We start from the raw sequence: 15,543 nt of genomic DNA, 5'->3' as shown, positions 1-15,543 counted from the left end.
GGTCGTAGCGAGCGATGAGGGCCTGTGTATTGGCGATGCGCCATATGTTTGCTGCCTGGGCTGCAATCCGTTTGCCGGAGGTTTCTAGAACCTTGGACTCTTTGTCCGGGGGAGGAGCATCACCAGTTTTCTGCGAGTGCGCTCGTTTGCGAGCATTGGCAACTACAATGGAGTCCAGAGGCAACTGGCTCCTAATGTACGTGGGGTCCCCAGGTGCGGGTTTGTATTTTTTCTCGATCCTGGGGTTTATGACCCGTGCCCTGGTGGTTTCTTTGAAAATGTCCTTTGCTGGCTTTAGGACACCTTTTAACATGGGCAGAGTTTTTACAGTCCTCTCGGAGGATGCGAAAGTGTCCACCAAGAAATCATCCTTGATAGTGTCTGAGTGGAGTTGCACTCCATGATTGGCTGCGGCACGTTCAATGAGGGCGTTGAATGCAGCAGTGTACTCCGTGGGGGACGTTTTTGCGCCATAAAGTTGCGTGTCCTGTGTATCCAGAGTGGCACCTGGCTCTACGGGGTCATCCCAGACCTGATCAGGGTCTTGCTGGCCCTCAGGGTCCATGTCTTCGGGGTAGGTGGCGTCGTCACCCATGTAGTCCTCCACTGCATCCGTGTCGGAGTGCGTTGGAGAGAATGATGGATCTGTGTAAGAGGTGTGGATGCGTTCATAAAGAACTGGTTCCGATTCCGCCGGCATTTTTTGTTTTAGCGGGATCCTATAAGAGTCCAAAGCGTGCCCTGAAGTGATCTTCCGCTTTCGGAGCATAAGCCTGCCGGTGTCGGCGTCGATGAAGTGGGACGGCGATGTCCCAGTAGTCGAGTGTTCGGTAGATGGGGACCCTGTCTGTGTGACGCGGGTTCTGATTTCGAACATTTTCGGCGCCGTGGATGGCGGCAGACCAAAGGTGATGTTGGCCGGTGCCGAAGGTGCCTTCTGTGCCCGTTTCGGTTCGGAGCCCGACGAGGTCTGGAGGGCTGCCTTTTCCCTGATGCGTTGCAGGGACGCTGCCACTTGTTGCACCTGGAACGCCGATGGTTCTTTGGCGCCGATAGGTTCCGTATCGGCAGACGTGGACTTCTTCGAAGTCACTGGGTCATCGAGCCGAGGAGGGGTAGGAGCCGACGACTGCGTCGATGAATGTACCTTAGTCGCTGCCTTCGAGGTGGATAGCGATGCAGTGGCCATTTTCACCTTGATGGCTGGAGCCGATTGCTTCGGTGCCGGGGGCCTTGGCGCTTTGACGGTACCGATGGATTTCTTTTTTGGGTCGGCGCCGACATCGGCTGCAGCAAGTTCGGCACCGAAGTCCCGTTTGGTGCGGTCGGAGCCGACGGGTTTGGCTGGCGTCGAAGGTGTGGTGGTCCTCGAGCCGACCAGTGTCAGTTTCACTTTCGGTTTCTGTTGAACCGGTTTGATGATTGGTTTCGGTTTCGTGGTAGGGAAACCAGTCTTTTTAGGTAACAATGGCTCTTACTGAATGTCCGTGGCCGGGCCAGAGGGCGGGGCCGAGGAACTGCGGGATTGGTCTTGGGTAAGGCCCGAAGGCGATCCCTCGACCGGAGCCGTCGACTGACTCACTGGGATATCCTCCATTTGGATGGGTAGGCCCTGCTCCTCACCGGAGCTACCTTCTTCGGCCCCTAAGGCCTCATCGTAGTCTCCTACCTCATCGTCGGCTTCTTCCCTGTGAAAAAGCTCTTCATGAACATCTTCCGATCGGGAACCGTGTTCGGAAGTGGGGCTGGAGGGTGTATTTTCCACGCTTTCGACATCTTCGTCCTCGGTGCTGAAGATGTTGGTTGGGGCCGGTGCCGCTTGCTGCGCTTCCAGTCGCGCGGCTCTTCGATTCCGTAGTCTTCTTGGATCGGAATCGGGCACAGGCCATGCATTTCGATTCGTCATGATCCGGTGAGAGGCATTTGTTACACACCGGGTGGATGTCGATATGGGGGTATTTGGCGTGGCAAACAGGACACCGCTTGAATGGGGTCCTCGATTCCATCGTCGAAGTTCGGTCGACGGTCGGATTGAATGGATCCGAAAAGTTGTTAAAATCGCGAAACTAGTCTGTAAACTGTGGATACCGATCGGGAACAATACCGTCGAAAACTAAAGGCCTTTTGGCCTGAAACTAGATTTTCCTAACTTGAGTCAAGATAAGCACCTACGAACCCAATGGCGGAAAAAAACAATCTGAGGATGGAGAGGATGCCCATGCGCACTGTAGTCCAGGGGAGGAGTCACCTATCTCAGGATACTTCGAAGACTCTTCCAGGACAACAACGTGCAAACATCCGGACCCAACACTAGGCGACGATCTATGCACAGATATGAATTCAGCAGCCCACATGCCTCGAATCAAAGCAAAGCACAACTCCCAGCCTGCCATTGCTGGCTGGCAGAGCAGTTTGTGCTGCTAACTTGACATTGCCATTTAAAATAATTAAAACGTTCAGATCTTCCTTTTGAATAGAGGTACCACAACCACACCATATAATAAATAGCTTTCCTCAAAGACGGGCCCGATATCCCTGAAGGGAGGTATCGGTCATAAGAGTTAATCAGTAGGCTCTTCAACCCGAAGGCAAATGATGATTTAGTAGCAGAACACTTTTAGGATCGTTAACGCAGTCATCTGGCAAACTTATGTGGCCGTATTACAGGTAATCCGAACCCCAGGCAATCAAGAGTAGAGATAGGATGGAAGATCATGCCCAACATTCAGGTGAGAAGGTCCGCCATTGACAAGAGTCTTCTGAGTTGAAGCAGGTCCAGGTGCAATTACCTTGCAAGTCCAACCCAATAAGAAAATTGTCTAGGGTAGTCTTAATTCGGCAAGCACTTATGGATGTAGGGTTCCTTGAGGAAAGTACAGGCAAATGTCCAAGGAGTATCAAGAATATTTACCATAGATCAAGTATCTGAAATTTTGAATGCCTCTTCTGTAGTGGGGAACAAGTTGATGCATGAACATTTCCAGGTCATGAATCGGACACGTAAAACATCACCACCCTCCACTCATTAGTGTTCCTCTTTGGGGTGTAATAAGAGCAAATCAGACTTCGAATTTTGTATGCCTGGCTCAGCCCCTCAGTCAATGATTCTGCACACCAAAGACCAGCCTCAGATAGACTCTGCCTTCCTCAAAGACATTCCAGTTCTTCCTGCTTGATAAGGAAATGTATTGCTGTAGAGTTGTCAATCTCAACACCGATGAAAATCGTGACCATCTGGGTGTGAATCAGCTTTATACATTTATACAGTTTAGTAAGAATTATAAAAACAATAATGAAGGATGCCTTAATTTCAAATGGCTCTACTTTAAATTCCTATCATACCCATCTCTTATAAAAACATTCTGGAACCTGGGGGGTTTATGAATCAGCAGGGCGTATTCAGTGATGGACAATACCCAAACAAGAAATAAGAATGGACTGTTGTGTGGAGAAAAAATAAGGATACATTCTTTCGTATTAGGTTAGTGTTGGATACCTGAGCTGCATAGGTCACTGCCTCTAGCTGCAACGCCGACAGCCAGCCATGATCAATGGTTTCTTCAGGTACCGAAGTCTGGAACCAGACGTCAGGGGGCGTTACACTAGACAAAGAGCTGGTTTCTACGACAGGATCTGGATGGCGCAGACCGACTTTCACTACATGAAAAAAGGTGCATAACAAATCTTAATGCTTTTATACTTTTATACACAAATTAACTTACATTACTGGAGATTATTTCAGGTCTCTATATTCTGAAATGAAATCAACATTGCTCCAAGCTTTATTTTAACGCAGTGTCAACACCGAGTCTAGAACATCCTCCACTATTTGCAATCTGGCATCAGATATTCCATGGGCAACAACAACAGATATCAATAATTTGGATGTTGCAAGAAGGAGGATTTCACTTTGCAACCAGTGCAAGGTACTTTGGTTGCATCACCTCTCACCTTGTCAAATATGTGAGCCCTCCATTAATGAAATACAAGTTCAAGTCGAACTTTAAATTAAACTGCACTGCGCAAGAAGATAAACATTTAGCAAATAAATTATCTATTCATTTTTAATAAACGTGTGTTAAAGATTAGAGTGGATCCTAAATTAAGGCCACTCGGATTGTGAATGGTGTGTCAGTACTCCCTAGTTGCCCTTTAAAAGACTCTTGCCTACACAGACTACAGGTGCAAGTGGCTGTAAGCATTACAGCCATTCGCCTACGTCCTCTTGGCCACTATTATTGAAAGCAGAATCATAGGAAAACCTTCGACAGGAGCATGGTGGATGTCAGGAAGAGAAAGGGTTGGGAAGAGGACTGTGGATGTAAGAAGAGATGAAGAAAGGGAATAGAGATTAAAAAAACAGGCAGTTAGGAAGAGAGATGGGATGGAAAACTGAAAAGTGACATTAAGTGTAAAAGACTGATGGGAACAGAGGGGACGAAAAATACTTTAGCATGATGTGACACTGAAAATAAAGACAACAGATTATTGTACTTTATTTAAGCATTTGATTAGCCAATCGGCACAATCGCCTTCACCTCTGCAGAGACAAAGGATCGACTTGACATGGAATCAAAATTTAACGAGGTCTCTGAAGAGTTGATTAGATGGGCACCAGTAGATATTTTGATGTGGTGGCCCTTGGAGGAATTTGAACATGTGTGTAAAAAACTGCAATGTTAAGCTCTAGGAGAAGAAAGGGTCTAGTCTAGTTACGAGATTTGGCTGACAATCATGTCTAAACAATACAATGCTTAAAAACTGAAGGTTTCTGTGAGAGATGCTTTAGCAGCTTGGTACAAGAAGCATGGCTTTCTGCCGAGAAGCTGCATGCAGTTTATGGACAGCAACACCAAAATATTACTGTAAAAAATAAAAAAAAGTTTAAATTTTAAAACCAATTTAGTTAAAATGAAGGAACAATTTATGACCTGCAAACCTAGGTCTCCTTCAGGGGAATCTCCCTAGAAATAAAATATTTGAATTTTGTCAAAAACGCCACATTTGTGACAAACGTCCTCCATGTGGCAGGAAAATGGCAAAAACAGACTCATCGTCAATGTATTCTTTGCCTTCTGGATACCGATGTCCCTGATCGAGGATTACACCGCTAGAACTTTTCTATGCGCACTCTTAAGGACAGGGAGAAGATCCACTTTCAATGGAAAGAGGAACTCTGCAGGCTGCAGGAGTCCCAGTTAGTGGGAGATCAGAGGAGAGGGTCTCCTCTCTACCAAACCTCCAATCCTTCTCTATGAGGACTCCCACAGATAGATATTCAAGAAGAGAAGGCATAATGAAAGGTCGAGGTGTCCATGTTCAAACGTTCCCAAGGTACAATGGCAACTTGCTCTCCTTCAAGGGCAGGGTCAACACTGAAATACCGTCTGAAATCAAGGCATTCAATGTTGAGGAATTCCATAACATTCAGGCACAGGCACACAACCACCTTTTGTTGTTGGGAAGACTGTGCAGCTGTTTCAAAAAATGGAGGTGAGGAAGCTACCAGCTACATCTGAGTGAATACTCTAGTATATTCCGAATCCAAGCTGCCCTCTGGAGTGTTCATTCCAAATTTGCCAAGTCCTGTTTAAAAACCTTCACAGCAGCAAGGACTCAACCACCTTCACAGCACCAATCAAAATTGCCTAGCGTGCCATCTCCAGGACCACTGGGCACACAACCACCCAGTATGATCTTTGTTCCTACTGCTGCTGTGCCAAGAGTACCTAGGTCTACATCATCAAGAAGAATTTCATAATAAAGCTTTTCTGTTTAGGCATAAATCAGCATAAATATTAAGCCCAGTGCTATGCTTACACATCCAGAGTAGGGATGCACAGCAACTCTGGCTTTGTATATACAAGTTAAAGATGACAAATCATCACTTCTCTCCCTATGCCTTGGAGGCCCAGATGCATGATGTATGAAAATAGAAACTGAAATACGGATTTGGCATGTTTTCAGCAAGCGACAAAGTTCCAAACTGCATTTACTGCGTAAGGGTACAAGAGCCTTTGCGTTTTACAAAGGCATGTTTTTAAGAATACAAGTCACTACCACAAATCAATTCAGAAAAGAGCATTCAAAAATCTGATTCATTGGGAAACAAAGATTTTGGCAAACATACAACAAAAATGGTTTACAGAAAAACTACTCATACTTGCAGGAAGACTGGCCAATCTTCTTGAACAAGATCACCCCGGCTCACTTCCATACACTGCCGAATGAGGCATACCAGTCTAGAGTTGGAATGAGCGCAGACAATCGCCATTAGGGTCTAAAGAAAAACATAGGACCTTTGGGCAATTGTCTAGCTGAAGGAGCACTAGCAGTCAGACTGGGAGATGAATGAGGTTATACAAAAATAAAGCTATAACATAGACCTACATTTGACATGTGATTTTCCCAGCCAGGGTGGCACCTGTTTAGGTAGGGAGACAGTTTAATTTCAAAGACTCGGGGCAGACCCACAGAACTCCAGCAGTGAACTTAATCTCCAGCTATTTTGACCGATACATGGAATGGGGTTAACCGACACATGGAATGGGGTTAACCGACGCATGGAATGGTGCTAACTGGGATTGTCTTAGTATATATGAAAGACAAATGAGCAAAGGTCGTGGATAAACTTAGGGCACTCCACCGACCACTACGTAGGAATCACTATTTCATAGGGTTCCCACTCCCGGCAAAACAAACCACCTAGTCACTAAGAATAGACAAGAGAAAAGTGTGGCCTCTGTTTATTAGCTGGTAGAAGTCGGAGGCCTGTTTTCTTTTGTATCCAAACTAAGAGTCCCTTTCAACAGGTAAGAGAAATACCTCTGGTAGTCCGCCAGGAAATGATGGCCATGAAATGGAAGCAGCAATGATACTAAATAGGGGAACTGTACACTTTCCTAAATACATACGGAATCAGGAAACTAGCAAACTGACTCCTTCTTGGGAAAGATCACCTTTGAAGGACTCTTTGGGCCTGTGGAACTGAATTTGGATACCGCCCAAGAAAGTAGGGATAAAGATGTCCATCTCCCAAGTGGGTTTGCTGCTAGACAAGAAAGCCAGAAAGACTGTTTGAGCATAGCAGCTGCATGGCAACCATCTATAACCCTGTTCGCTCCACCAGTATGAAGTTTAAAAGTGTGAGTTAACTGTTCATGGTAACACAAACTACATTTTACACCACCATTGTGACCAAGAAGTCTGTTTTGAACCGAGTAAGTACTAAGCCTTTAGTAGCTGGAATAATGAAAATGAGAACTGGAGGAAGCTGGCTTTGTATATACTATACCACAGCGTCCTGTGGAACCCCAAAGGTAGGCAGAGGTAAAAGTAGATAATACCTTACTCTCTATTTGTGGTAGTGTGGGCGAGCAGTAAGACTTTATCAGAGGGTAGGGTTAAGCATTTATTATACACAGCCAGGCAAGAAATGTCACACAGTCAAAGACAGACAAATTTGTTTGTATAAAAATAATATTTAGTTATTTTATTTCTAGAACCAAGCCAGGCCTGGTGCAGGTAAGTGAAATAATACTTTACAGGTCTAATGTTATGGAATACAACTGAAATGCAGTTGGATGCAACTGGTTTACAGGCAATTCAACAGTCAAAATTACTTTAGTTACTTTTGAGATTACTTTGAAGTTACTTTTCAGATTACTTTTTAAGTTACTTTTTCTACTTTGCCTATAGATCATTCTGGGACATTTCCTCGAGAAAAGGTAAGTGAATCAGTTTTTGTACACTTGCAGTTTCTTAGGGTTTCATACAAACCAACTCCACACTTAAAAGATTTTTCACAGAAAAGCAGTCAATGCAGTTCTATGGGAGAAGAAATAAGTTACTTATCTGTAACTGCAGTTATCCAGTATTGGTATCTTTCATTGATTCACATGCTTGAATCATTTCCCGTCGTCGAAGTGGGAGTCCCACAGTAATATAAATAAAGCAGTAATTAAAATACTTCATAGGCTACCATACATTTAATAGCCTATCTAATTCCTTTTCTAAAAAAGGACCAAACTTGAATACAACCACTCAGTAACCAGCACCCTCTAGAACATTCCCCAAGAGAGGCAGAGTCCCTCCGATTTTCATGCACAAGTGTGGACAATAATACTGCAGTGTAAGGGGAGATTGCAGGTGAATCTATGAAAGATACCAATACTGGATAACTGCAGATACAGGTAAGTAACTTTTTTCTTATTCAGTATGGGAGTATCTTTCATATATTCAAATGCTTGAATCAGAAGAGCAAGCACTAATATTCAATAAATAAGTATCCCTAGTGGATGGCGGGTAGTGTCAAGAATATTTCAAAATATATACACAAAAGTATTGTCTTGTGAAAGTACTGGTGTAAAAGTAGATGTATATAAAAGGTGTTGGAATGTGAAATAAACATTTCTATAGTCAACTTAAACCAGTATACCAACTACTATAACCAATAGAGCTACATTTTTAAATGGAAATCAAAATTGACAACCGAAAAAAATCCTCCAAAGAGGCTCACCTTACTGAAATAAATGACGTAGAACAGCCTGTCCCACTGCTGCAGCAGCACGTTGTCGACTCCAGGCAGTAGTGCTGCGTGAACGTATGTGTCGTTTTCCACGTCGCAGCTTTGCAGATTTATTCCAGTGGAAACCCAGCGAACAAAGCAGCAGGTGTAGAGACTGCTCTTGTGGAGTGGGCTTTCACTGTTCTTAACAAAGGCTTGCCTGCCTTGTCATGGCAAAATTAAATTGTGGCTATCCATCTTACAATGGTAGTTTTAGACACCGCAGTGCCCCGACAACCTTGTCCATATGCTACAAACAATTGATCTGTCTTGTGGATAGACTAAGTCTTTTGCAGGTAGAATTTAAGACATCTTATGACGTCTAGAGTGTGTAGTGCTCGTTCCGCAGGTGTATAAGGATGCGGGAATAAAGTCCTGAGAATGACAGGTTTAAGTGAAACTGCGATGGAACCTTAATGATGAATTTGGAATTCGTCCTGAGGATAACCATTTCATCTGTAAAACGAAGGAAAGGATTTTTGGGGGGGGGGGGGGGGGAGGCTTGTATTTTGTTAACCCTTCTAGTTGATGTTAGGGTGAGCAACAGCTACTTTCCACATCAGATGCTTGATATCCGCCCTATAGATTGGCTCAAAGGTTTCTTCATCAATTGGGATAGGACTACGTTCAAGTGCCACTCAGGGGGCGGGGCTTGAACAGGAGGGTAAGTATGAAATAAGCCTTTCATGAATTGTTGTACCACTCTGGAAGAGGAAAGAGCTAGACAATTTAGGGAGCGTCTATATCGAGCGATAGCTGCAAGGTGAACTTTAATTGAAGAGTATACCATGCCAGGTTTTACCAAAGACAGTTAGTGCAGTAGGATTTGTTCTGGAGTAGAAAGGTGCGGATGCACCTTGCTTTGGAGACACCAGAGGCAGAATGGTTTCCATTTTAATCTGTACGTTTTGTTGGTGATGTCCACATGAGATCTGGTGATGTCTTTACACTCTTGCACAACTGTCAAATCCTTAAATTCAAAGAATTCAGGAGCCATGCATGCAAACGTAGAGATGCTGGATCCGGGTGTCACAATTGACCTTGCTTCCTGGTCAACAGGGTTGATGTCGGTAGTAGACAGATGGACAGGGCTTTCAGAGAGGAGGAGAAGCTCCGTGAAGCAGAGCTGCCTGGGCCATCAGAAGAAGTCGCAAGTGTTCCATTTTCATCAAGACCTTGGGTATCAATGGAATGGGAGGAAAGGGGTAAGCATATATTCCTGACCACCGCATTGAAAGGGCATTCCCCCAAGTGTTTGGAAGAGGGAATCTGCTTGCAAAGAATCGGCATTTGGAGTAGGTGTGGGTTGCAAACAGGTCCAGTACTGGTTTCCCCCCAATATGAAAATAGAAACTGAAATACGGATTTGGCATGTTTTCAGCAAGCGACAAAGTTCCAAACTGCATTTACTGCGTAAGGGTACAAGAGCCTTTGCGTTTTACAAAGGCATGTTTTTAAGAATACAAGTCACTACCACAAATCAATTCAGAAAAGAGCATTCAAAAATCTGATTCATTGGGAAACAAAGATTTTGGCAAACATACAACAAAAATGGTTTACAGAAAAACTACTCATACTTGCAGGAAGACTGGCCAATCTTCTTGAACAAGATCACCCCGGCTCACTTCCATACACTGCCGAATGAGGCATACCAGTCTAGAGTTGGAATGAGCGCAGACAATCGCCATTAGGGTCTAAAGAAAAACATAGGACCTTTGGGCAATTGTCTAGCTGAAGGAGCACTAGCAGTCAGACTGGGAGATGAATGAGGTTATACAAAAATAAAGCTATAACATAGACCTACATTTGACATGTGATTTTCCCAGCCAGGGTGGCACCTGTTTAGGTAGGGAGACAGTTTAATTTCAAAGACTCGGGGCAGACCCACAGAACTCCAGCAGTGAACTTAATCTCCAGCTATTTTGACCGATACATGGAATGGGGTTAACCGACACATGGAATGGGGTTAACCGACGCATGGAATGGTGCTAACTGGGATTGTCTTAGTATATATGAAAGACAAATGAGCAAAGGTCGTGGATAAACTTAGGGCACTCCACCGACCACTACGTAGGAATCACTATTTCATAGGGTTCCCACTCCCGGCAAAACAAACCACCTAGTCACTAAGAATAGACAAGAGAAAAGTGTGGCCTCTGTTTATTAGCTGGTAGAAGTCGGAGGCCTGTTTTCTTTTGTATCCAAACTAAGAGTCCCTTTCAACAGGTAAGAGAAATACCTCTGGTAGTCCGCCAGGAAATGATGGCCATGAAATGGAAGCAGCAATGATACTAAATAGGGGAACTGTACACTTTCCTAAATACATACGGAATCAGGAAACTAGCAAACTGACTCCTTCTTGGGAAAGATCACCTTTGAAGGACTCTTTGGGCCTGTGGAACTGAATTTGGATACCGCCCAAGAAAGTAGGGATAAAGATGTCCATCTCCCAAGTGGGTTTGCTGCTAGACAAGAAAGCCAGAAAGACTGTTTGAGCATAGCAGCTGCATGGCAACCATCTATAACCCTGTTCGCTCCACCAGTATGAAGTTTAAAAGTGTGAGTTAACTGTTCATGGTAACACAAACTACATTTTACACCACCATTGTGACCAAGAAGTCTGTTTTGAACCGAGTAAGTACTAAGCCTTTAGTAGCTGGAATAATGAAAATGAGAACTGGAGGAAGCTGGCTTTGTATATACTATACCACAGCGTCCTGTGGAACCCCAAAGGTAGGCAGAGGTAAAAGTAGATAATACCTTACTCTCTATTTGTGGTAGTGTGGGCGAGCAGTAAGACTTTATCAGAGGGTAGGGTTAAGCATTTATTATACACAGCCAGGCAAGAAATGTCACACAGTCAAAGACAGACAAATTTGTTTGTATAAAAATAATATTTAGTTATTTTATTTCTAGAACCAAGCCAGGCCTGGTGCAGGTAAGTGAAATAATACTTTACAGGTCTAATGTTATGGAATACAACTGAAATGCAGTTGGATGCAACTGGTTTACAGGCAATTCAACAGTCAAAATTACTTTAGTTACTTTTGAGATTACTTTGAAGTTACTTTTCAGATTACTTTTTAAGTTACTTTTTCTACTTTGCCTATAGATCATTCTGGGACATTTCCTCGAGAAAAGGTAAGTGAATCAGTTTTTGTACACTTGCAGTTTCTTAGGGTTTCATACAAACCAACTCCACACTTAAAAGATTTTTCACAGAAAAGCAGTCAATGCAGTTCTATGGGAGAAGAAATAAGTTACTTATCTGTAACTGCAGTTATCCAGTATTGGTATCTTTCATTGATTCACATGCTTGAATCATTTCCCGTCGTCGAAGTGGGAGTCCCACAGTAATATAAATAAAGCAGTAATTAAAATACTTCATAGGCTACCATACATTTAATAGCCTATCTAATTCCTTTTCTAAAAAAGGACCAAACTTGAATACAACCACTCAGTAACCAGCACCCTCTAGAACATTCCCCAAGAGAGGCAGAGTCCCTCCGATTTTCATGCACAAGTGTGGACAATAATACTGCAGTGTAAGGGGAGATTGCAGGTGAATCTATGAAAGATACCAATACTGGATAACTGCAGATACAGGTAAGTAACTTTTTTCTTATTCAGTATGGGAGTATCTTTCATATATTCAAATGCTTGAATCAGAAGAGCAAGCACTAATATTCAATAAATAAGTATCCCTAGTGGATGGCGGGTAGTGTCAAGAATATTTCAAAATATATACACAAAAGTATTGTCTTGTGAAAGTACTGGTGTAAAAGTAGATGTATATAAAAGGTGTTGGAATGTGAAATAAACATTTCTATAGTCAACTTAAACCAGTATACCAACTACTATAACCAATAGAGCTACATTTTTAAATGGAAATCAAAATTGACAACCGAAAAAAATCCTCCAAAGAGGCTCACCTTACTGAAATAAATGACGTAGAACAGCCTGTCCCACTGCTGCAGCAGCACGTTGTCGACTCCAGGCAGTAGTGCTGCGTGAACGTATGTGTCGTTTTCCACGTCGCAGCTTTGCAGATTTATTCCAGTGGAAACCCAGCGAACAAAGCAGCAGGTGTAGAGACTGCTCTTGTGGAGTGGGCTTTCACTGTTCTTAACAAAGGCTTGCCTGCCTTGTCATGGCAAAATTAAATTGTGGCTATCCATCTTACAATGGTAGTTTTAGACACCGCAGTGCCCCGACAACCTTGTCCATATGCTACAAACAATTGATCTGTCTTGTGGATAGACTAAGTCTTTTGCAGGTAGAATTTAAGACATCTTATGACGTCTAGAGTGTGTAGTGCTCGTTCCGCAGGTGTATAAGGATGCGGGAATAAAGTCCTGAGAATGACAGGTTTAAGTGAAACTGCGATGGAACCTTAATGATGAATTTGGAATTCGTCCTGAGGATAACCATTTCATCTGTAAAACGAAGGAAAGGATTTTTTGGGGGGGGGGGGGGGGGGGGGGGGGGAGGCTTGTATTTTGTTAACCCTTCTAGTTGATGTTAGGGTGAGCAACAGCTACTTTCCACATCAGATGCTTGATATCCGCCCTATAGATTGGCTCAAAGGTTTCTTCATCAATTGGGATAGGACTACGTTCAAGTGCCACTCAGGGGGCGGGGCTTGAACAGGAGGGTAAGTATGAAATAAGCCTTTCATGAATTGTTGTACCACTCTGGAAGAGGAAAGAGCTAGACAATTTAGGGAGCGTCTATATCGAGCGATAGCTGCAAGGTGAACTTTAATTGAAGAGTATACCATGCCAGGTTTTACCAAAGACAGTTAGTGCAGTAGGATTTGTTCTGGAGTAGAAAGGTGCGGATGCACCTTGCTTTGGAGACACCAGAGGCAGAATGGTTTCCATTTTAATCTGTACGTTTTGTTGGTGATGTCCACATGAGATCTGGTGATGTCTTTACACTCTTGCACAACTGTCAAATCCTTAAATTCAAAGAATTCAGGAGCCATGCATGCAAACGTAGAGATGCTGGATCCGGGTGTCACAATTGACCTTGCTTCCTGGTCAACAGGGTTGATGTCGGTAGTAGACAGATGGACAGGGCTTTCAGAGAGGAGGAGAAGCTCCGTGAAGCAGAGCTGCCTGGGCCATCAGAAGAAGTCGCAAGTGTTCCATTTTCATCAAGACCTTGGGTATCAATGGAATGGGAGGAAAGGGGTAAGCATATATTCCTGACCACCGCATTGAAAGGGCATTCCCCCAAGTGTTTGGAAGAGGGAATCTGCTTGCAAAGAATCGGCATTTGGAGTAGGTGTGGGTTGCAAACAGGTCCAGTACTGGTTTCCCCCCAATATGAGAAAACCCTGTCCGGTTGGTCCTGTTCGAGCTCCCACTTATGGTAGTTGTCTTTGGTCCTGCTGAGGGGTCTGCAAGAGTATTCCGAAGCCCTGGAACATTTGCCGCTCTTAGGGATATTCTGTGGCGTGCCAGCCAGCTACAGAGCTGCTGAGCGTCCTGAGACAGAGATTTTGTCCCTCCTTGTTTGTGGATATAAAACATGCTTGTGGTGTTGTCCGTCCAAATCAACACAGATTAACCTTTTTTTTATCCGGGTGAGGAAAGCTTGCAGTGAGAGAAAGATGTGTATAAGAAAGAGAGGTGGCCTCACCAGCCAAGGGAACAGGGCACTACTAACAGTAGAATAAAAAGGTTTCTTGCAAGAGCCGATGTGTCTGTGGGTTATATAAGAAATCCAAGGGAAACCTTTTTATTCTACTGTGAGAGAAAGATGGCCTTCAACTCTAGCCTCTTGATATGCATCCGACTGTGTGAAGCGGACCCTTTTCCGTGAATCTAAAGGTCTTGAAGATGACCTCCCCAGCCTTCCATGGACGCATCTGTGGAGACTATGAATTTTGGAATCAAGAGCAGAAAACAAGGCCCTAAAAGAGATACGACTTCAAAGTCCACCATTCGAACGCCTCGCTCATGCGTGGTGTAATAGTTATTATGTCGAAGGATCCCGTAGTTTGAACCCATTGACGTTATAGTTCCTCTTGCAAAGGCCTCATATGAAGACGAGCTAGTGGCACTAGGCCGATTGCTGAGGAAAGCATGCCCAGCAGATTTGTATGTCCTCACAGAAGTGTACTATCGTTTTGACAGTTTGAGAGCCAAGGTTTGTAACCGTTCCGGCCTTTCTTGCGAGAGGAAAGCTTTGTTGCAAATGGCATCCAAGTTGGCCCCAAGGAAAACCATTGCCTGGCTTGGGAAAACCGATGATATTTGTTAGTTTATAGACAGGCCTAATTTGCGGAACAGACCCATGCAATCTCTTGTAGCTGCAGTCACTAGACAAGCCGATGGTGCTTTTCAGGAGCCAATCATCCAAATATGGAAATACTTGGCGACCCTGATTCCGCAATGCAGCTGCGATCGGGGCCAAAAACTTGGTAAAAATCTGCGGAGCGGATTTGAGGCCGAAAGGCAGGACGCCAAACTGATCGTGGGTACCAGCCACTGTGAAACAGCTATTTTCTGTGTTTGAGATGTATAGGAACGTGGAAATACCCAACCACTAAATCCAGCGATGTCCGCACTGTTGAGACGCTAAAGGATGTCAGAGAGTGAAATCATATTGAAGGTTTGATTTTTGAGGCACGGGAGCCCATGCTTGTGAGGCGAAGGAGGGGGCAGCCAGAACGTCACGCCCCAGCAGTCCCTGCAGCCGTTGCCGCCTCTACTCTGCACCCGGCGGCGCATATAATCAGCGGTCGGGCCCCACAGCGAGGGACGTGTGCAGGCAAGCCCGGGCCAAGGGCAGGCCAGTCTCCGCCCGTCCGCGGCACAACGAGGCTGGACCCACCCCCTTGGCTGGTCACTTATGGACTAGAGGCAGCCACAGGATACAGCAGACCAGAGTTTCCTACATCTGAGTCGGACACCAATGGAGTTAAGCCACTGGAAGCCCAGTAGTGCAGTAAGCTGTGGGGTGAGCAT

General features: G+C 44.4%; 1 protein-coding gene across 7 annotated transcripts in view; it reads right to left on the bottom strand.

Annotated features, from left to right (window-relative positions):
- The window catches only part of SBNO1 (strawberry notch homolog 1), a 1,282,279-nt gene that overhangs the window by 1,004,068 nt on the left and 262,668 nt on the right, over positions 1–15,543 (bottom strand). For all 7 annotated transcript variants that reach the window (XM_085634811.1, XM_085634813.1, XM_085634807.1 and 4 more), the window contains one exon: positions 3,497–3,657. In XM_085634811.1, coding sequence (XP_085490937.1) covers positions 3,497–3,657 — 161 coding nt within the window. The remainder of the gene's footprint in view (positions 1–3,496; positions 3,658–15,543) is intronic.

The sequence above is a fragment of the Triturus cristatus genome, chromosome 11, assembly GCF_964204655.1.
Source record: "Triturus cristatus chromosome 11, aTriCri1.1, whole genome shotgun sequence".
Classification (NCBI taxonomy): Eukaryota; Metazoa; Chordata; class Amphibia; order Caudata; family Salamandridae; genus Triturus; species Triturus cristatus.
Note: the sequence above shows the minus strand (reverse complement) of the source record. Positions and strands in the feature narration are given on the sequence as shown.